The 21,141-nt window shown below is 44.8% G+C and overlaps 1 protein-coding gene across 3 annotated transcripts; it reads right to left on the bottom strand.

Moving 5' to 3' along the window:
- Window positions 1-786: 786 nt before the first annotated feature.
- Window positions 787-20,291, bottom strand: LOC311109741 (OX-2 membrane glycoprotein-like). 3 transcript variants are annotated; one of them, XR_014610624.1, is made up of 9 exons: window positions 20,177-20,283; window positions 17,400-17,481; window positions 17,168-17,295; window positions 16,632-16,958; window positions 14,425-14,754; window positions 11,421-11,696; window positions 10,461-10,562; window positions 8,217-8,379; window positions 787-2,566 (listed from the first exon to the last, which is right to left on the bottom strand). XR_014610624.1 is itself a non-coding variant. In XM_084152715.1 (8 exons), the coding sequence occupies exons 3-8, from the start codon at window positions 17,241-17,243 to the stop codon at window positions 2,562-2,564; spliced, it is 1,116 nt and encodes a 371-aa protein (XP_084008841.1). In that variant the 5' UTR covers window positions 17,244-17,295; window positions 17,400-17,481; window positions 20,177-20,291; the 3' UTR covers window positions 788-2,561. The 3 variants fall into 3 exon arrangements, 1 of the variants encoding a protein (XP_084008841.1); XR_014610625.1 differs by having other exon boundaries at window positions 17,400-17,475; window positions 20,177-20,254; XM_084152715.1 differs by lacking the exon at window positions 8,217-8,379 and having other exon boundaries at window positions 788-2,566; window positions 20,177-20,291.
- Window positions 20,292-21,141: the final 850 nt, after the last annotated feature.

Here is a 21,141-nt window from a genome sequence, read left to right as displayed (position 1 = left end):
ATTCTAACGGCGATTCTGATCCAACCATTCATTAATGCATTGTTGTGCCCCTGGCCTGAGAGGATGGAAGTTCAACATGTAGCTAGATGTAGTAGGCTAATGTTAACTAGTTGGCTTGACGTATCGTTGCCCATGAAAGAAACTTAGGCTAGCGAGCAACTATTTTAGCCAGGTAGCCTAGGACAACAACAACTAAAAGCGTGTACTGTATGACAGAGTCATAGACCATTTAGGCAGCATGAAAGAGAATGGCATTGCTGGCGTTTCTCTACAAGTAGGTTGAGTCAACATGTTTTTCTACTTGCAAGCACGCACACACACGAATCAGTACCATTGGACAGCCACATCAAATTTAGCTTACGTTGATTGGACTAAATCGTTTTTGGTATCTTTTAATTGTCACTATTCGACTAAGCATAGGTGATTAGATGATGTTGAAATTATTACATTGAAAGGGTCCTGGATCAGTGGAGGCAGAGCCTGTTTTCTTTGCGACTTGTGGTAACTCTCCGTGGTTCTAAATCAATAGTTTAGTAGTTCAAAAATGTTGGAAACATTAACTTGCTCTACCATGCTGTAGGTCACGTAACTGTTTGTTACATGCAATATGTTTTGTGGACTTCACCGGACAGAGGTTTTCTCCGGTTTTGTGATGAAACAAAGGTGTGGTTCAATTTATTCTGCCACTGTCTTCTTATTGTCTCGGCCTTTAGGCCTATACATCACTGTGGCAAGGCATTTGAACTAACAGGTTATAGAGCAAACAACGCAATTATCATAACACATAGGTTGTAATGTGTTTTTTATTCCCTGGCTTGGCTTCCCGCGTGATTTTACCCACCGCTACTGATCCTCAGTTCTCTTATTTATATATATTTTTATCTACCAAAAGGTGCCCTTCTTTGCGAGACATTGGAAAACCTCCCTGGTCTTTGTGGTTGAATCTGGGTTTGAAATTCACTGCTCGACTGAGGGACCTTACAGTTAATTGTATGTGTGGGGAACAGAGATGAGGTAGTCATTCAAAACTCATGTTAAACACTATTATTGAGCACAGAGTGAGTCCATGCAACTTATTATGCGACTTGTTAAGCACATGTTTACTCCTGAACTTATTTAGGCTTGCCATAACAAAGGGGTTGAATACTTATTGACTCAAGACATTTCAGCTTTTCATTTATAATTACTTTGTACACATTTCTAAAAAAAAATTCCACTTTGACATTATGGGGTATTGTGTGTAGGTCAATTTCATCCATTTTAAATTCAGACTGTAACACAACAATGTGGAAAAAGTCAAAGGGTGAATCCTTTCTGAAGCCACTGTAGATCTATTTACCAGTAATCCTCAGGCATCATTTAGAAATACACAGCTGAGTTTGCTACTAGTGCTATTTCTGACACTCTAACAGGAATACACTGTGTCGTAAGGGACTGTAGCCTAAAAAGCTATTCAGATATACAGAACCTGACATCCAAAGTCATAAGCATATTTCATTGACACAATCCTGTCACCTTCCATCGTTGTCTAGACCATTTTGAGTATGCTGATTTAGTGTGATGTTAAACTATAGGGTTTGTAATACTGACGTTATGAAAGTGAATTGCTAATAAACAGTAGTAATTAATTTGTATACATTTGTTGTGAGGTTTAAACAGGTTGAAAAGTATGGAAGCCATTTTCAAGTCAAATGGGCAGATGGTAGGAATATGCTTCAATAGGAAAGGCACACACCGAGACAGACATTTTGTAAAACGCTGTTGTAAATATGTAAGTTAAATATAGAGCATGAGAAATATACATGATATTGTTTGGATTCTAAATTATATCATATAGCTAGCTGTAATATACATGGCAAATTGCAATTGCATTTTAATACTGGAACTCCAGTATTAAAAAACTAAAGATATCTGTAACACACACACACACACACACACACACACACACACACACACACACACACACACACACACACACACACACACACACACACACACACACAGCAGCAAAAAAACAAATAACAGGAGAACTCCTACACAAAAAAGCAGCCTGGTCCTTAAACATACTGTAACTGTTAAAATACATTACATAGTGTGTACTTAGAACGTTTTTGTGAATGTATCATTTAAAAACCTCCTACTTTTACAGCACTTTGTTATAAGGGCCTTTGTCCTAGACTTTTTTCTTAATCGAGTGGACCGATTTATAGCCTGATCCCAGATCTGTTGAGCCATTGGCGTGACAATGACTATAGGACTTACAAACAGATCCGGGACCAGCCTCGACAGACTAAACTTCAAAGCCACATTTTGATAAGTGTCTTTATCTAATGTTAATAGAAACATGGCTTTAGTCTTGTTTATGTTTTCGTCACTGGTGGGATGAAGGTTTACATCCAGTTCAGCCATTGAGGCCTGGAGAAACAGTTGTTGATGATGTGTAATACTGTAGTGAGCAGACATGGAGCGTATGGTGCTGAGGAGCCTATAGGTCTAGCTGGATGATCAGCACTCTGGCTTCTCATCAAAACACTCCTTCTTCCAACATTCCAGGTCAAATCTCAATCTGCAGGACAAGAGAGAGAGAGAGAGAGAGAGAGAGAGAGAGAGAGAGATTTAATTCATTGTCACATCCAAAAACAAGGTATTATTGTGCTAGTTCTACTATCATCTACTCAACAGTTTCAACTCAAAACAACAGTCCCCAGTCCCCTGCCTGTCAGTCACACCATTTTCCTGACCCCCTAAAACAGGGATCATCAACTAGATTCAGCTGCGTGCCGCCAGTTGGGGAACCCTGCCCTAAAATGTCCTCATCACAGAAACAGGCAGTCAGCATCATGTGGAGACAGATCACAGTCTGCTGCAGGGTGAGAAGTCTGCCGCATGGTGGGATATCGACACCTTTGTCTTTGAAAGAATAAACGCCTACATCGGAATTGCTTTACAATCACACAGACTTCCTCTGGTTTGCTTAAGGAGCAGGACCAAACCTTGTCTTATTATTCTTCCTGGAAGTGATTAAATCATGCAATGTTCCCTGCCAAAAGTATCATAACATTCTGGTCAAGCGTGACACTCGTCCAGACACATTATAGAGCAGTGAAGGCTGCTGAGGGGAGAACGGCTCCTAATAATGTCCGGAACGGCGCAAATGGAATGGCATCAAACACCTAGAAACCATGTGTTAGATACCATTCCACTGATTCCGCTCCAGCCATTACCATGAGCCTGTCCTCCCCAATTAAGGTGCCACCAACCTCCTGTGTTATAGAGGGTGTCATGATCGAGGTAAGGAGTAGACCAAGGCGCAGCGTGATGAACAAACATACTTTAATTAGTTAAAGTTTAAACATGAATACAAAACAAGAAACGACTCGTGACGTCCACGGTATCAATGACCGAACACGGAACAAAAACCCACAAACACAAAGGGAAAACAGACAGTTTAAATATGGCTCCCAATCAGAGACAACCAGCCAACAGCTGACACTCGTTGCCTCTGATTGGGAGTCACTCAGGCAAACATAGAATTAAACACAACAGAATTACCAACATAGAAATACACACATAGAATGAACACACCCTGGCTCAACATAATGAGTCCCAGAGCCAGGGTGTGACAGTACCCCCCCCTAAAGACGCGGACTGCGACCGCGCCTCAACTAAACAAAACAGGGGAGGGCTGGGCGGGCATACCTCCTCGGCGGCGGTTCTGGCTCCGGCCTTGACCACCACCCTCCAATACACCCCCCATAGCGCCCCTGGTCCAGTCTGGCCCCGCCGGCTGGAGCCGAACTTGGCTTGGTGCGAGTGGCAGGAACAGGCCGGACCGGGCTGGCGACGCGCACCGTAGACTTGGTGCGAGTGGCAGGAACAGGCCGGGCCGGGCTGGCGATGCGCACCGTATACTTGGTGCGAGTGGCAGGAACAGGCCGGGCCGGGCTGGCGACGCGCACCGTATACTTGGTGCAAGTGGCAGGAACAGGCCGGGCCGGGCTGGCGACGCGCACCGTAGACTTGGTGTGAGTGGCAGGAACAGGCCGGGCCGGGCTGGCGACGCGCACCGTAGACTTGGTGCGAGTGGCAGGAACAGGCCGGGCCGGGCTGGCGACGCGCACCGTATACTTGGTGCGAGTGGCAGGAACAGGCCGGGCCGGGCTGGCGACGTGCACCGTAGACTTGGTGCGTGGAGCAGGGACAGGCCGGACTGGGCTGGCGACGCGCACCGTAGACTTGGTGCGAGTGGCAGGAACAGGCCGGGCCGGGCTGGCGACGCGCACCGTATACTTGGTGCGTGGAGCAGGGACAGGCCGAACCGGGCTGGCGACGCACACCGTAGGCTTGGTGCGTGGAGCAGGGACAGGCCGGGCTGGGCTGTCAACGCACACCGTAGGCTTGGTGCGTGGAGCAGGGACTGGCCGGACTGGGCTGGCGACGCACACCGTAGGCTTGGTGCGTGGAGCAGGGACAGGCCGAACCGGGCTGTGGAGACGGATAGGAGCCCTGGAGTGAAGAGCGGCCACAACCCGTCCTGGCTGAATGCCTACCCTCACACACTCTGTGTGAGGCATCCGCACAGGACGTACAGGGCGGTGTATCCGTAACCTGGTGGCCTCCAGAATCCGCCCCTCTTTTGCCTCCGTCAGCCCCGTCGTCCATGCCGTGTGCCCCCCCCTAAAAATTTTCTGGGGTTGCCTCTCGACCGCCCGACGACGACCCTGATCACGCCGTTGCTCCTCTCTACGGCGCGCCTCCACCGTCTCTTCTCCCGGCGCTTCCTCCCATGTCCAGCCCAAGAGCTGCCCCTGGACACGCTGCTTGGTCGTTGCATGGTGGGTTTTTCTGTCACGATCGTCATATGGAACAGACCAAGGCGCAGCGTGATGAACAAACATACTTTAATTAGTTAAAGTTTAAACATGAATACAAAACAAGAAACGACTCGTGACGTCCACGGTATCAATGACCGAACACGGAACAAAAACCCACAAACACAAAGGGAAAACAGACAGTTTAAATATGGCTCCCAATCAGAGACAACCAGCCAACAGCTGACACTCGTTGCCTCTGATTGGGAGTCACTCAGGCAAACATAGAATTAAACACAACAGAATTACCAACATAGAAATACACACATAGAATGAACACACCCTGGCTCAACATAATGAGTCCCAGAGCCAGGGTGTGACAGAGGGTGTCTACAGTACACGCATTCCACCCGTTTCCAGGAACACAGAGAAAACCACCAAACACACAGCCAGCTCTGAAAGACCATATGCACACTTAGAAGTAAAGCATGGCTGAAATTCCATAGTAGTGTACGTTTGTGAGTGTGGGGGATAGTCACTGGTGGGTTTCCAGCAAAATAGGCATCAACTGTTTTTGTTTTTTACTTTCTTTGCCTTGAAAAGTAAATCAACATATACTGGCAACCACCAGCAGGTGTCTCCTAACCATCCAATCAGAGGATCTCTAACCAGGTTGCCAGATTGGTGATAGATGACCATGCTGTCAAGATAATGTGAAGGTGATAAAACTAAAACTATTATTTCCCTTCTTCTCGTAGACTGTTCCTGTAGCTCTCTTCCCTATTTCACAACCAATCAGAGTTTTGCCGACAGTGCTGCACTCATGGCGAGGTAAGGTCGGTTGAGTGTGTTAGTGTGCCGGGACAGGATATGGTTACTCCCTGGTGTTGCAGATTAAAAGTGCCCCGTGTAAACCTCATCAAATAACAGAAGTTCTTATCTGGACTTTACTTTCTGCATGACTGGCTGAAGCTCATTTTCCCAAAAGATACACACAAAGCTTTTCAACAGTATGTCTGACAACCAACTGGGTCTCCTGCATGCCACAAGACTATGTAAGCATACAAACGCTAACTCTGTGTGGACATAAATAGAACTGGAGAATTTTACTGGAATACCTTCAGTTCTGGGTTGGGTTCTATTTCCCAGCTGTCATTGAGGCAGACAGAAACAACTTTGGCCCATTGATTTAGTAGAACCACAGTAGAACCACAGAAACCCACTTGTGGTTCCGCACTGGTCCCAGTCTCTCCCCAAGCATGTCAATAATCTACTCCACCATCCAGAATAGCTACATCTCTATCAAGTGAGGCCCATCTCACAAACATATAATGCCTAAGAGGTTAAAGTGCAGACTGTCAGCTTTTTTAAAAACTATATAGTTTGAACCATTTAGAAATTACAGCACTTTTTGTACATAGTCCCCCCCATTTTAGGGGACCAAAAGTATTGGGACGAATTCACTTGTATGTGTCTTAAAGTAGTGAAAAGTTTAGTATTTGGTCCCATATGCCTAGCACGCAATCATTACATCAAATTTGTGATTCCCCCGCTCCGGTGCTCGACGTCACCAGTCTACTAACCACCGGTCCTGACAATCATCATTACACACACCTGCTCCCCATCGTTACGCACACCTGGACCTCATCATCGCCTTGATTACTCTCCCTTTATTTAGCCCTCAGTAGCCTCAGTCTTCAGGCGGTATTATTTAGCCCTCAGTAGCCTCAGTCTTCAGGCAGTATTGGTTTTGTTCTCCTGTTTTGAAGAGGCAGTATTTTGTGACGTATTTGCTGGGAGTCAGGAAGCAGGTGCAGAAGGTGAGTTTAATAATGAGAATCATGAAGATGATAAACAAAACAGGAGAAGCAGACTGAACGAGACCAAACCAATACCGCCTGAAGACTGAGGCTACTGAGGGTTAAATAAAGGGAGCGTAATCAAGGTGATGATGAGGTCCAGGTGTGCGTAATGATGGGGAGCAGGTGTGTGTAATGATGATTGTCAGGACCGGTGGTTAGTAGACCGGTGACGTCGAGCGCAGGAGCAGGAGCAGGAGCAGGCGTGACATGGATGCATTTGCTGTTTGTTTTGGTTGTGTTTCAGATAATTTTGTGCCCAATAGAAATGAATAGTAAATAATGTATTGTGTAATTTTGGAATCACTTTTATTGTAAATAAGAATAGAATATGTTTCTAAACACTTCTACATTAATGTGGATGCTACCATGATTACGGATAATCCTGAATGAATCGTGAATGATGAGTCAGAAAGTTTGACGCACAAATATCATATTTTCAAAAGGGACAAAGGTTATCGTCAATTATGAAATTATATTAAATCAATTAGAGAAGCCATCTCTCATTCCATCGCAAGTGTTGATGTCACTTACAGTTGTTTGACCTATAATACACAGTGGGAGATAAATCTGATACCAAATCAGAGACGCAGGTGCCTCTCTTGATACAACAACCTCACCGCAACGTCATAATCAAAACCGTCTTTCGACCCAACAAAGTGATTAGTAACGGCACTCTGCACAATGTCATTGAGGGCACTGCAATGCGTGAGGGCCGGGCTAGCATGCGGCAGGAACAGTTTGAGAAAGAGAGAGGCGTTGTTATCCACTGGGCAGTTTGTCAGAGTTTGGGTCCTTTCTCCTCCCTACTCCTGGCCTCTCGTGTGAATCTGGCTCCAAGTACCGGATTAGAGAAGGTTCTTTCTACTGAGAAACTAGCACTGGACAGCATAGCACAATCACTTGTTATTCTGGGGGGGAGGAGAGGAGCACGAACCATAGACAACACTTCAAGCAAACTAAATGAGTAAAAATAACCAAATTACCTCAATGATGTTTATTTGGCTGGGATGCCATAAGGACAGTATGTCATCCCTAAGTTCTGTACATGTTACGTCATAGTGAGTTACCGAGTTACATTCCTCACACATATTCTATTTAACAATCTGAATATTTCTCATAATGACTTTATGAGAAACAGCTGTGCAAAGTAAATGATTACCTCACAGGGAATTGCGGCAGTAGCTCTCGCTTGACCAGAGGACGATCCTGGCACAATATATATCAATTCCCCTAAGTGGTGCTTTAATATCCTGAATGCACTTCAAGCTGAGTTTATCATTCAATTTATAGGATGTGAGAAGCACCCAGACACACACTTATACTGCGTCCCAAATGGCACCCTATTCCCTATGTAGTGCACTACTTTTGACCAGAGCCCATAGGGAATAGGGTGCCATTTGGGACACATCCGTGGTCTTGTATCCACATCATGATTCAGGGGGTGAACCAACAAGGACATGTCTGTATCTGCCCTCCCGGATGTTGCTTTTGGACCCTTTGCTGCCCGTCTGAGAAAAGTAACTCTACAGGAAAGAGTGTTTACCAGTTTGGAGGAGATGAGTGCCAGTGAATCTGTGTCCTCAACACATCTACCGACATGGCAGAGGTCTTCCTCATCTGTTCCAGCCTTTCTTATCGCGTAAGAAAACAGCAACGAGGAAAAGCAACATTGTGATGAAAGCTCTGACCGACCAGTGGGTCAGGACCTATGAATCAAGTCGGACACTTTCATCAGCTAAGGAAACAAAAAAATGACTAAACCTACGCAGTACGCAAACAAACCATGGACGGTTCGTTCAATGTCTCTTTAACTTTACAAGAGTGCAAAATCCGATCAACTTTAAAAATGTCTTGCCCTATCTGTAAGAATTGAGAAATCAATCAAACTGTCCATATTGCAAAATACTACACCACTTCTAAGGTTTAGCCATGAGCCAACAGAGCCAACACCCATGGACTGTCATTCTAATTCCTCCACAACCCTACCTGGCTTATCTTGACACCTCAGTGCCAGACTCAGCAGCAGTGTTTTGCAGACTACACCTCTCTCAGAATAAGTTGACACACCTCTCACCCCTCCCACCGCTGCTTATCATAGACAACAGTAACCACAGTAACCATAGAACCATTTCCCTCCCATTGGTTAAATTACTATCATTAGTGATCTTGAACATGTTGAGACGTAAACAAGCTAAAATGGCACGAGGATTTCTCAATAGGAAACGGAGTAATACTGTTGCGTTGAATTCCTTGAAGGAACTACCAGAAAGTACTCATACAATTTCCTCTTTAATACCAGGTAAATACCAATGGAAACTAGTGCTACCAGAAACTGCCCACACAGGATTTCCCAATTGAAAATAACAGAACAAAAAATGGACAATTCCTGAAATCTCTCTCCTTTGGCAGACCAAAAAGCGAACTTTGATGGCAACTGTTGTCAGTAGCGTGATTGATTTTATTTCCTGTATCTACCAGGGGACTGGGAAGTCCTATTATTATTGCCATTGGCACTGCTGGCACCAGACCACCCCACCCTGAAGAGGTCATGGGAAAAAGTGTTAGAGGTCAAGGGTCAATGGAGCGACGATGACACAGGACTGGCATGTCCCCTTTCACTTTCCTGTGGACCTCCCACCTCCATGTTAAAATATGTCATCACTCTCAAAGAGTTATCCTTTTGAGTCATGTTTCCTTACCTTTGTGACATTGTTTTTGTGATTTAGGGGAATGGTAACTTGGGTAACTTTCCATTAGTGTAAAGTTTGAAGGTCATACTGTTGTGTTTTTGTATCAAGCTTTGTGCCAACTGTTACTGAGTGTTCTTTAACAACACTGATAGTGGCAGTTTTAGATACTTGTTACCATAGAGATAAAACAGTTTTATCAACTGTCATTACTACTCTCTACTAAGTCCTAGAGGGGATCCTGAGAGTCCACTAAAATCACCTAGGGATATGATGACGAGGCCTTGACCCCATAGAACTCATAGTTGAGATAAAATATAATACTTTATTAATCCCAGAGGGGAAATTTGTTAAATTAAGTTTCCCATACAGTTCCGTTTTTTCCCCATACAGTTCAAGTGATTGACCCATAACCTCCCCTCCCATTCTCACCAGTGGATGTTGCAATCAAGATGGAGTCACAATAAATGAAACATTAGAGCTGCCTTCTACATTGTGTTTATACGACATGCTCCAACCATGCAAACTCCTGGAGCAAGACGCTAACTTTTCACTCTGAGATTGACAGTTGGCTTTTAGAGACCGTAGATCTCAGGGAATGTGACATCACATTCCGATGCTAAAAAAAGCCTCCCCTTCATCAAGAACACATGAAACAACCACAGTAGGAGACAGATGACTAGGGTTATGAGAAGCACTCATAACTTGGCTAACATAACCCGGTCACATTGTGTCTGCTGTGTCAGCTCTGAAGAGGCTTGTTCCCAGGACTCTGAAGGACACTGGTATTATTAGCATCACCATGGCAACAACACATCCATGGTGTTGGAGACTACACAAAAGTAGCAGCAATGTCCTTTTTGTGACTCTTTACAAAACACTTGGGGAATGTATTGAGTAGGACACAACATTTGAAACATTGCAGATAGAACTACAATGTACTGTATATTGAATGGACAGGGTCCTCTATTCTGAACGAGAGAATCGAGTCCACTCTATTGGTTACATGTTCAGGTGAGAATGTTGCACCCCACTAAATAACCCCATGGAGTGTCACTTCTTCGACCAGGAAATGGATCAGAAGCTGATTGGCTACTCACCGTCTCGGCACAGGAAGCACTTGCAGAGGCACACACACAGGCAGCACAGGAGCAGGGCTGCCACACAGGATACTGAGATGAGAGTAGCGAGGTCAGGCCCAACTGCAACACACACACACACGTTTACCAACAGACATATGACAAGCCATCAGATGTTATAACGATAACACACCATTTAGCAAGCGCTTTTATCCAGAATGGCTTACAGTACAGTGAGTGTATATATTTTGGTAAACAAATCTGACCTCCCGGGAATCGAAGCCACGACCCTGGCGTTGCTAGCGCCATGACCAACTGAGCCACACAGCACCACATTATTGTCTTCAAGGACATTAAGCTACGCCTTATTTCGACCATAACTCATGATATGAGCTTCAAAACAAGAGAGATAGACATACTGTGGAAAAGGCCTGATGCTTTTTTGGTTTTCCACTTCCTGGAAACTGTAGCACTTCATGGTACATCAAATGAGCCAAAATGACATGTCACTAGAATATCAACTGAAGCTTTCCTAACAATCACTCCCCCTCTGGGAGCAACTGGAAACAATCAAAAAACCAAAATCAGGACAGTGTTACAATACAGGATTTCAACACACAACTCTACACATGTTGAACCACAATGCAGACCTGGATTCAAATAGTGGACCCAGGTCCTGGGCTTGATTGACCGTGCCTGGTGGAATGGACCCAATACAATAGTCCTAAAAGTGCAAACCCTGCCCATCGCACTCCATGTATGGTATTTGAAATAAAACAAATACAATTTGAACCAAGCACTGTCACATTGCAAGGGCTGTTAAGCAGACTTGTATTCATAAGCACAACAAATCTGTGTAACACTTTATTTAAAAAGTATCATTAATATACCATTATTAAATCATTTATAAGACATGTGTTAATGATTTGCTGATAATATGTAAATCTTTATTAACCCAATGTGATTCTCTGAGCTGCTCACCATTGAGGTTGACGGACATGGGCGAGTCCAGGCCTCGGTGGTGCACCATGCATTTGACGGATAGGTCGTGGAGCAGGCCCTCCTGGAGGAGCAGGGTGCTGGTGACCAGTGTGGTGCCGTCCCCCTGGTCGTAGGAGGAGGACACGGATGGCCCCAGCGTCCGGTTGTCCCCCTCCACACTCCATACCATCTGGGCTGCAGGACGGGCTGCGGCCGTGCAGTTGGCTTCGATGACACCGTTGGAGGTCATGGAGGTGATCTCCGGGTTGGGCAGCACTGAGGGAGACATCACACACAATGGATGAGAGATCATGTTTATGGTGAATGACAGCATATACAGTGTAAGGCAGTGGTTCTCAACTCTAGTCCTCCAGTACCCCCAACAGTGGTTCTCAACTCTAGTCCTCCAGTACCCCCAACAGTGGTTCTCAACTCTAGTCCTCCAGTACCCCCAACAGTGGTTCTCAACTCTAGTCCTCCAGTACCCCCAACAGTGGTTCTCAACTCTAGTCCTCCAGTACCCCCAACAGTGGTTCTCAACTCTAGTCCTCCAGTACCCCCAACAGTGTTTCCCAACTTTCCATCTGACACAATGACACCTCGCTATATCAGACGGCACAACATGGAAACAGGGCATGGCCTCCAACCCTCCAGTCTCCATCTGACACAATGACACATCACTATATCAGACAGCACAACATGGAAACAGGACGGAACGACAGACAACAAGGCAGAGGATTGGAGGAAGAATCACTTCTATGTAGTGTGATGGGTATCGGTGCCTGGGTTTACTGCTGCTGGTCTGGAGCATAGGGGCGCACACAGAGACATACTGATCAGAACACACACACTGAGCAAGGCACACACCACTCACACACACACACACACACACACACACACACACACACACACACACACACACACACACACACACACAGAGGGCCTGTGTCCAGGGAAAACAATGGCCCAGTCATCCCAGGGGCCTCAGCCCAAATTAATCACCTCTTTCCTGTCTCCAGAATCATCACCCTTCCCTCAGTCCATAGGCAGCCACACAGCATCTAAGAGGCATTCTGTCAAAGTCAAATTCCATAACTTCCATTCCATAACTTTGAAAACCTACAGGAGGGTAGCTCTCCAGGAACAGGGTTTGAGTGAAAACCTGCAGGATGGTATCTCTCCAGGGACAGGGTTTGAGTGAAAACCTGCAGGAGGGTATCTCTCCAGGAACAGGGTTTGAGTGAAAACCTGCAGGATGGTATCTCTCCAGGGACAGGGTTTGAGTGAAAACCTGCAGGATGGTATCTCTCCAGGAACAGGGTTTGAGTGAAAACCTGCAGGATGGTATCTCTCCAGGGACAGGGTTTGAGTGAAAACCTGCAGGATGGTATCCCTCCTGGGACAGGGTTTGAGTGAAAACCTGCAGGATGGTATCTCTCCAAGAACAGGGTTTGAGTGAAAACCTGCAGGATGGTATCTCTCCAGGAACAGGGTTTGAGTGAAAACCTGCAGGATGGTATCTCTCCAGGGACAGGGTTTGAGTGAAAACCTGCAGGATGGTATCTCTCCAGGAACAGGGTTTGAGTGAAAACCTGCAGGATGGTATCTTTCCAGGGACAGGGTTTGAGTGAAAACATGCAGGATGGTATCTCTCCAGGGACAGGGTTTGAGTGAAAACCTGCAGGATGGTATCTCTCCAGGGACAGGGTTTGAGTGAAAACCTGCAGGATGGTATCTCTCCAGGGACAGGGTTTGAGTGAAAACCTGCAGGATGGTATCTCTCCAGGGACAGGGTTTGAGTGAAAACCTGCAGGATGGTATCTCTCCAGGGACAGGGTTTGAGTGTAAACCTGCAGGATGGTATCTCTCCAGGGACAGGGTTGTGAAGTAGCCTTCCGCCCCTAAAGGGCCCTGGGTTTAATAACTGTACAGTAGAGTGTCTCCACAGAAGGTCTAAACAGTAGCATTGTGACCCACTCTGGCTCCTCCCACCAGCTACATTAAGCTCTTCCCTTTCCTGTACTATATCTGGGAAACACACACAGACAGACAGAAGTGTATCCTCTTATTATATGAGTTCCTTCCTATCTACTATTCCTGCTCTTACAGTAGTATGTCTACTATGACAACATCATCCGGGAAATCGTCTGATATTTACAGTGTGATTACAGTGTGATTACAGTGTGATTACACATGGCCCTTTAATGACCTGAAGTGTATAGACATAAACACACATCCTCCCCTCCAGTCTCAGGGGGCGGGGTTGGCCTTCAATGAGCACAACAACTGACTACCCTGGGGCACACGGCTACATTTTCCAACTAACTAAATATAACATACAGTGCATTCGGAAAGTATTCAGACCCCTTGACTTTTTCCACATTTTGTTAATTTACAGCCTTATTCTATGGATCCAAAAAATAATAATCCTCATCAATCTACACACAATACCCCATAATGACAAAGCAAAAACAGGTTTAGATATTTTTGCAAATGTATTCAAAATAAAAAACTGATACCACATTTACATAATAAGGATGATCAATGGAAACAGGATGCACCTGAGCTCAATTTCAAGTCTCACAGCAAAGGGTCTGAATACTTACGTAAATGTGATATTTCCGGTTTTAAATTCTAAAAACCTGTTTTCACTTTGTCATTATGGGGTATTGTGCGTAGATTGATGAGGATTTTTTTTTATTCAATCCATTTTAGAATAAGGCTGTAACGTAACAAAATGTGGAAAAAGTCAAGTAGTCTGAATACTTTCCGAATGCACTGTATATTAAAATGGATGGGCAGTAGATCACTGCTACTGGTTTTGAGACGCATCTTTATCAATCTTTATCAGTGAAGATTGGGAGCAGGAAATTCCAGCAAAAACCATAATCAATTAAAACTTTCCTCACAATAATAGCCTCAGCAGATATACTGCCTGAGATATAAGTTAATTTCAACAATATAACCTTCCAAATGACCCCTAATAACCCCCATCCATACACACCATATACAAAGAGGCAGGCCGTGGCGCTCCTGGTGCCTTCTGGGTAGGTGTGGAACTCACAGGTGTAGCAGCCCTCGTCCTCCGTCCTCACCGGCCGGATGGACAGCTGGGTGTCTCCCAGGGAGGGGCTCAGGGTCGTGCGTCCCCGATAAGGTTCCTCAATGCTGGGTTGGCCTCGCTTGGCGAAGGAGGCCACCTTGGTCGTGTCACCCTGCTCTGCAGTCTTCCTCCACAGGACCTGTCGTACCCTGTCTGGGAGGCCATACCAGCAGGACATGGTGGCCAGCTTCCCGCTGACGGCTATTTTATCACCCTCGTTGCCCACTTTGACTGGGCCAGACACAGGGAGACAGAGGAAGGTATCAATAGGTGAGCATTGGAATGGGAGGATCACATTCATAGTGGTGGGTTGGAGAGATATGACAGAGGTAGTAGGCTTTCTTGGTCCTAGAGAGTCAAAGTGTTTGGAGGCTTACATTTCAGCAAGGCATTTAAATATGTAAATAATTTGGCTCCATATAAAACCTTACGAACACTACACGACCAAAGGTATGTGGACACCTGCTCATCGAACATCTCATTCAAAAATCATGGGAATTAATATGGTGTTGGTCCACCCTTTGCTGCTATAACAGCCTCCACTCTTCTGGGAAGGCTTTCCATTAGATGTTGGAACATTGCTGCGGGGACTTGCTTCCATTCAGCCACAAGAGCATTAGTGAGGTCAGACACTGATGTTGGGCGATTAGGCCTGGCTCGCAGTCAGCGTTCCAATTCATCCCAAAGGTGTTCAATGGGGTTGAGGTCAGGGCTCTGTGCAGGCAAGTCAAGTTCTTCCACACCGATCTCGACAAACCATTTCTGTATGGACCTCGCTTTGTGCACGAGGGCATTTGCATGCTGAAACAGGAAGTTGGAAGCACAGAATCATATAGAATGTAATTGTATGCAGTAGCGTTAAGCTATCCCTTCACTGGATGGTCAGAGATATATGGGAGAGGTTGAGGGTAGCTGAAGGATGGGATTAAAAACAAACAAAAGATAACTATTGTAAAATACAGATGGTGAAGCGTGATTCATCACTCCACCACGCGTTTCCACTGCTCCAGAGTCCAATGGCGGCGAGCTTTACACCACTCCAGCCGATGCTTGGCATTGCGCATGGTGATCTTAGGCTTGTGTGCGGCAGCTCGGCCATGGAAACCCATTTCATGAAGCTCCCGACAAAAGTTATTGTGCTGACGTTGCTTCCAGAGGCAGGTTAGAACTCAGTAGTGAGTGTTGCAACCGAGGACAGACGACTTTTGCGCGCTACGCGCTTCAGCACTCGGCGGTCCTGTTCTGTGAGCTTGTGAGGCCTACCACTTTGCGGCTGAGCCGTTGTTGCTCCTAGACGTTTCCACTTCACAATAACAGCACTTACAGTTGACCGGGGCAGCTCTAGCAGGGCAGAAATGTGACGAATTGACTTGTTGGAAAGGTGGCATCCTATGACGGTGCCACGTTGAAAGTCACTGAGCTCTTCAGTAAGGCCATTCTACTGCCAATGTTGGGCTGTGGCTGTGTGCTCAATTTTATATGGGTGTGGCTGAAATAGCCGAATCCACCAATTTGAAGGGGTGTCCACATAGTTTTGTATATATAGTGTATCTGTTGGGGCAGTAATACGACAGAGGGTTAGAGGGGTCCTCTTGTTGTGGTCTTTATAGTTACAGGAAGTATCGGGTCCTGGTCTGTTGAGTGTGGCTGACCTCAACCCAGTTCCTGTTTCTGATTATCCACAACTGATGCATTCTGGGACGGCAGGGCCAAGTGAACATCCTGACTTTTCATGACCTTACACAATCACCAGAGAAAAACATGGGAACTACAAGCCTTGTGAAAATAAACAAATTCACAGGAGGCTTTGTTTTCGAATGTAGACAAATTTAAACATTGGGAATGTGTCAACCCTGTGAAGAAGGCAACCTGGTGCTGGAGAGAGAGTATTTGAGGAGGAGAAATGAAGGAAGCCTTTGCATGCCATAGTCCTGGAATCTGTAAGTCCTTGCTAGTGTGACTAACCGGGGTTCAAATCTGGGTCCCCAAGACAGTGTTAGCATGCTGTGCTAAAGCTTATGCATTACCTCTGGCAAGTCTTCAGGTCTCAGGCAACCACATGAGCGTGGTTTACCAAACCAACTTGTTTAGTCTAAGGCCAAACTCACCTTCAATACTGAGGCAGGTCTTTCCTTCCTGCGCTCCGCTGGGGTAGATGTCAAAGATGCATCGGTAGCAGCCCTCGTCCTTAGGCCCCGCCCTCTTAATGGTGATGGCGCTGACGTCGCGGTGCGATGATGAGGTTAGCTCCACGCCGTCGTGGGAGGAGGTGGTTCTGACCGACTCGCCCGGCTCGTACGCCAGGAGAACCTGGTTGTGTTTGTTCAGCCAGCGGACCTGCTTGACCGTGTCGCCAGTTGCTATGGTGACATTACAGCTCAGCGTGAAGGGGAGGCCCGCCACAGCGGTCATGCTGGAGGGGGTGATGACCTCACCTGACACATGACAGGAAGTCAACCAATGAGAAGCACTGAAACTCAATACAATTCAACAATTTTAAGGTGGTCGACTACATACTAAGTCAAACATGCTTTCTCACTGCAAGGGAAGAATAGCATTTTCTACTGGAAATATCCACTACTTTTGATTCAACATGGCACCTAAACCTACTGTAAAGTAGTGAAGTATGTTGAGTGTTGGCTACCTTGTATCCTGAACACCACCATCCCCAATAACTGCAGACACAGCGTCCGCCACCGAGACAGGGCAGATCCACACATCTGGTCTGCAGGAGTGGCACCAAGTCTCACTTTGGGTGTTGCATCCAGGTTACTGATAGAAAACATGAATACTGTTCAAAATAGCACCATGGGACAGCCACACCCAACAGTCACCATGAACTTCAGCATATAAAGTTAAATCAGATATTTACTTACCCCACCTGTGATCCAGTGTGTGAGACGTGTTGTCGGTCAGTGATGTAGTAACCTCATCTTACTGGAAGACAGACCCCTGTAGCTGGATCCAGGAGCCAGAGGAGGACACAACTCTCTCAACATTGTAACCCTCTATTCAGCCTTATAACCCATTATAACAGAGCATTATAACCTATAACGTTGCATTAAAAACTTTGATGTACTGTGTAGCATTATAGCACTGCTTAGTGGATGACAACAAAACTGGATAATGGCACAGTTATCAATTGGAGCTTATTTGCAGTGGCATTGCACTGCACCGCACCAGGTCTATCAAGCTAGGTGACACAAACAGTGTTGTTGGTCTGAGGGGCTATCGCCATGGGGATTGACTCAACAGAACAACAACAGCATATTCATCAGCTCTGTCAGATTATAGGTCTTAATCACCTGGCAAACAGAAGGCTTGCTGTGCTGCTTTGATGTCTACAATGCAGCAGCCCCTGGTCTAAAAAAAAACACGTTTGTGCAATCAAACCAGAAGCAAAACTCTGTGAACGACGCAAGATGAGCCTATGATAAAAGACAGATGAGCCACCATAACAGCCAGTACTAGCCATGAAAGAGCACCGTACAGCAGCCGATAGGATTCAGGGCTACTGTATGCACTGTGTCTGATCATGGGCTTAGAGGTATGCCAGCCAAGCCAAGCGTGGTTCAGTGGCTATAAAAAACACTTGTGGTTAAGCTCCTGTGTCTGCGTTGCTGGGAAATCCACTTGTTTAAGAGAGCCAGCGGGAGGTTGTGACAAAGCAAGGAGAAACAGCCCTCCAGGCAGAGGGTGTCCCTAAGAGCTGATTTGGGATCAGTTTACACAACCACAATGATTATCCCTTCTCTAGTGGAGGTACATAGCAAAACTGACCTCAGATCAGTTTAAGAGGCAACCTCCACTTGAAATAAGCTACACGACCAGACCAGAGCTAACCCACCAGGCTTTTATAGGCAGTTCATTGGGTCTTTTACGATGTAAACCATCTGGAAAAAACTATACACATTAAAAAAGTAGTTCTGACATCTTATCGTAAATAAAACATAGTATATGGAGTGAATGTAAACATAGCAACAAGTATTTCAAGAGGACACAGTCCCGTAGCAGAATTCATGCCCCTCATGCATCTCTTTCAAAAACATGACACAGAAACTCCACTCTATCAAACTGACTTGGGTTTCACTGAGGATCATAGCACAGATTATTACTGGGCCATGTTTGACTGATTCCATATCAAAGGGTGTATGGCATAGCCAATAAACTTCAAAGTCAACCTCATTGCCACGGAGTAAAGGAAAACCTGGCCTTTCACAGAAGAAAGGAACATATGAAAAGCAGAGTACACTGGTCCTCAAGGGCCAAACAGTGTGCCGGTGTGTGCAGAGCGGTAACATTTTCAACAGCTGTTTGTTTAGTTCTCAGTAACAAGATGTGTGGACTCCCTAATGTCCAATCAAAGACTGGGGAGTCCAGACATTCTATGTGATGAGACCACCTAGCTTGATTCAGTGTAGGCATTTGAGGAGTACGAAGCCTGTTAAGGCTTGTTCAGTTGATGTACCAACCTATGGGTTTTCTGTAATTGTTCTGTTGACGGATGCACTACCATGCAATACCATGATTAGGCCATTTGATTATGATAGGACATGTTCTTTTTTGTTTTGGAAGGGAAGAAGAAGGGGGGGTATTAATTGACGATATTAATTCTATAAATGGTTGAGATTTACATTTACATAATTTAGCAGACGCTTATCCAGAGCGACTTACAGTTAGTGAATACATATTTTTTTTATATACTGGCCCCCCGTGGGAGATAATCCTACTAGCAATATGTAGGCTAAAAGGTGATCCACATAAATTGAACGAGGTCCTGGTCAAAAAAAGGCAATTGTACAAAAATACAATTTCAATTTCATACAACGTCTATATGATGCTATATTTGTCATAATCCTTGATAAAAAAAAAAAACTGCACTGGGATACAAAAATATATAAACATGATATAAACATTGATTGTTATAACAATATTATAAACGTAATGCCCTGGTGGAAAAAGTACTAAATGATCTTACTTGAGTAAACGTAAAGATACCTTAATAAACAGTTGCCAAGTAAAATAGTACTTGAGTAAAAGTATCTGGTTTTAAATGTACTTAAGTACAGTGGTGTCATACTTGAGTAAAAGTAAATGCTATACATCAAATTCCTTATATTCAGCAAACCAGAAGGCACGAATTATTTTTTCAGTTTTTTACGGACAAACAGGGTCACACTCCAACACTAAGACATAATTGACAAACGCAGTATTTGTGTTTAGTGAGTCCGCCAGATCCGAGGCAGTAGGAATGACAACGCGTTATAATGATAGGTGCCTGAATTGGACCACTATTCTGTCCTGCCTCGGCAGTACTTTTTGATGTCAGGGAAAATGTATGGGAGTAAAAAGTACATATTTTTAGGAATGTAGTGGAGTAAAAGTAATCAAAAATATAAATAGTAAAGTACAGATACCCAAAAGAAACGACTTAAGTAGTACTTTAAAGTATTTTTACTTAAGTTGGCTACTTTACACCACTGACATAATGTATAGACTAACCCTATAGGCTTCTTCCACCTTTAGAAGATAATGCAATATAGACAACGTTATTATGAACGCATTTATATGCATATTAAATATTAAACATAACACAATGTTTTATTTTAACTGGGCCCTATAACAAATTAATACTGGTATAAAAACGACTTACCCGTTGAGCAGTGCATGGAGTTAGTGATAATGAGAATCATTGAATTCCGTCCTCTGCAATAACACAATCTTCTACACTGATTATCAAATCCATGTTTCAAAAGTCTTAAAGATGAACAGACCGGGTGTGATGGGGCGGCAGGTAGCTTAGTGGTTAAGAGCGTAGTGCCAGTAACCGAAAGGTCGCTGGTTCTAATCCCCGAGCCGACTAGGTGAAAAATCTGTCGATGTGCCCTTGAGCAAGGCACTTAACCCTAATTGTTGTAAGTCGCTCTGGATAAGAGCGTCTGCTAAATGACTAAAATGTAAATGTAAATGATGCGTTCTGCCTCTACATGAGTGGCGTCAGAGAACGGAGCCTGTCAAGTGTCTGGTGAACCAATATGGCGTACCGTCGTGTGTGATATTCAGGCGAACCCTAGTGGCAATTGTTTGCAACATTGGCTGGTCTCGAGTGGCAGAAGAATCTAAGACTTAAAAAATGTTTAAGCTTAGCCAGCATTAGATATCTGACAGTTCCATATATCACAACATTGTTACAGCGTTTGATTTTTTTTAAAGTGAAGAAAGAAGAAAACAACAGCACACGCGCACCACAAAGTACATTATGACCACATTCTGTAGGCTGTAATATTAGGGTACAAGGGGGTAACTAGCCCCCCACTAAGAAAAATGTCTAATTGCTGACACAAAAAAAAGCAATATTTGGAGAAAGAAATGGGTATGTGGATGAAAGTCATGCTGAGGTGAATAAACTATAAAGGGAAATAAATGGCTACAGTTTAAACTTTTTTAGATATTTCATTTTCATTAGAAAAGGGGCGTTTAAAAAAAAAAGTGCCGGGTAACTAGATTCCAACATGGATTGTCTACTCAGGGAAAACAGTGTGATGAGGGAGTTGGTACTAGACACACAAACCCGAAACATGCGTAAAAATCTAATATTTTCTGAGATTCCTGATGACG

This window comes from Coregonus lavaretus, assembly GCF_964263955.1.
Source record: "Coregonus lavaretus genome assembly, chromosome: 35".
Classification (NCBI taxonomy): domain Eukaryota; kingdom Metazoa; phylum Chordata; class Actinopteri; order Salmoniformes; family Salmonidae; genus Coregonus; species Coregonus lavaretus.
The sequence above is the reverse complement of the archived record's forward strand: the minus strand, read 5'-3'. Positions and strand labels throughout refer to the sequence as shown.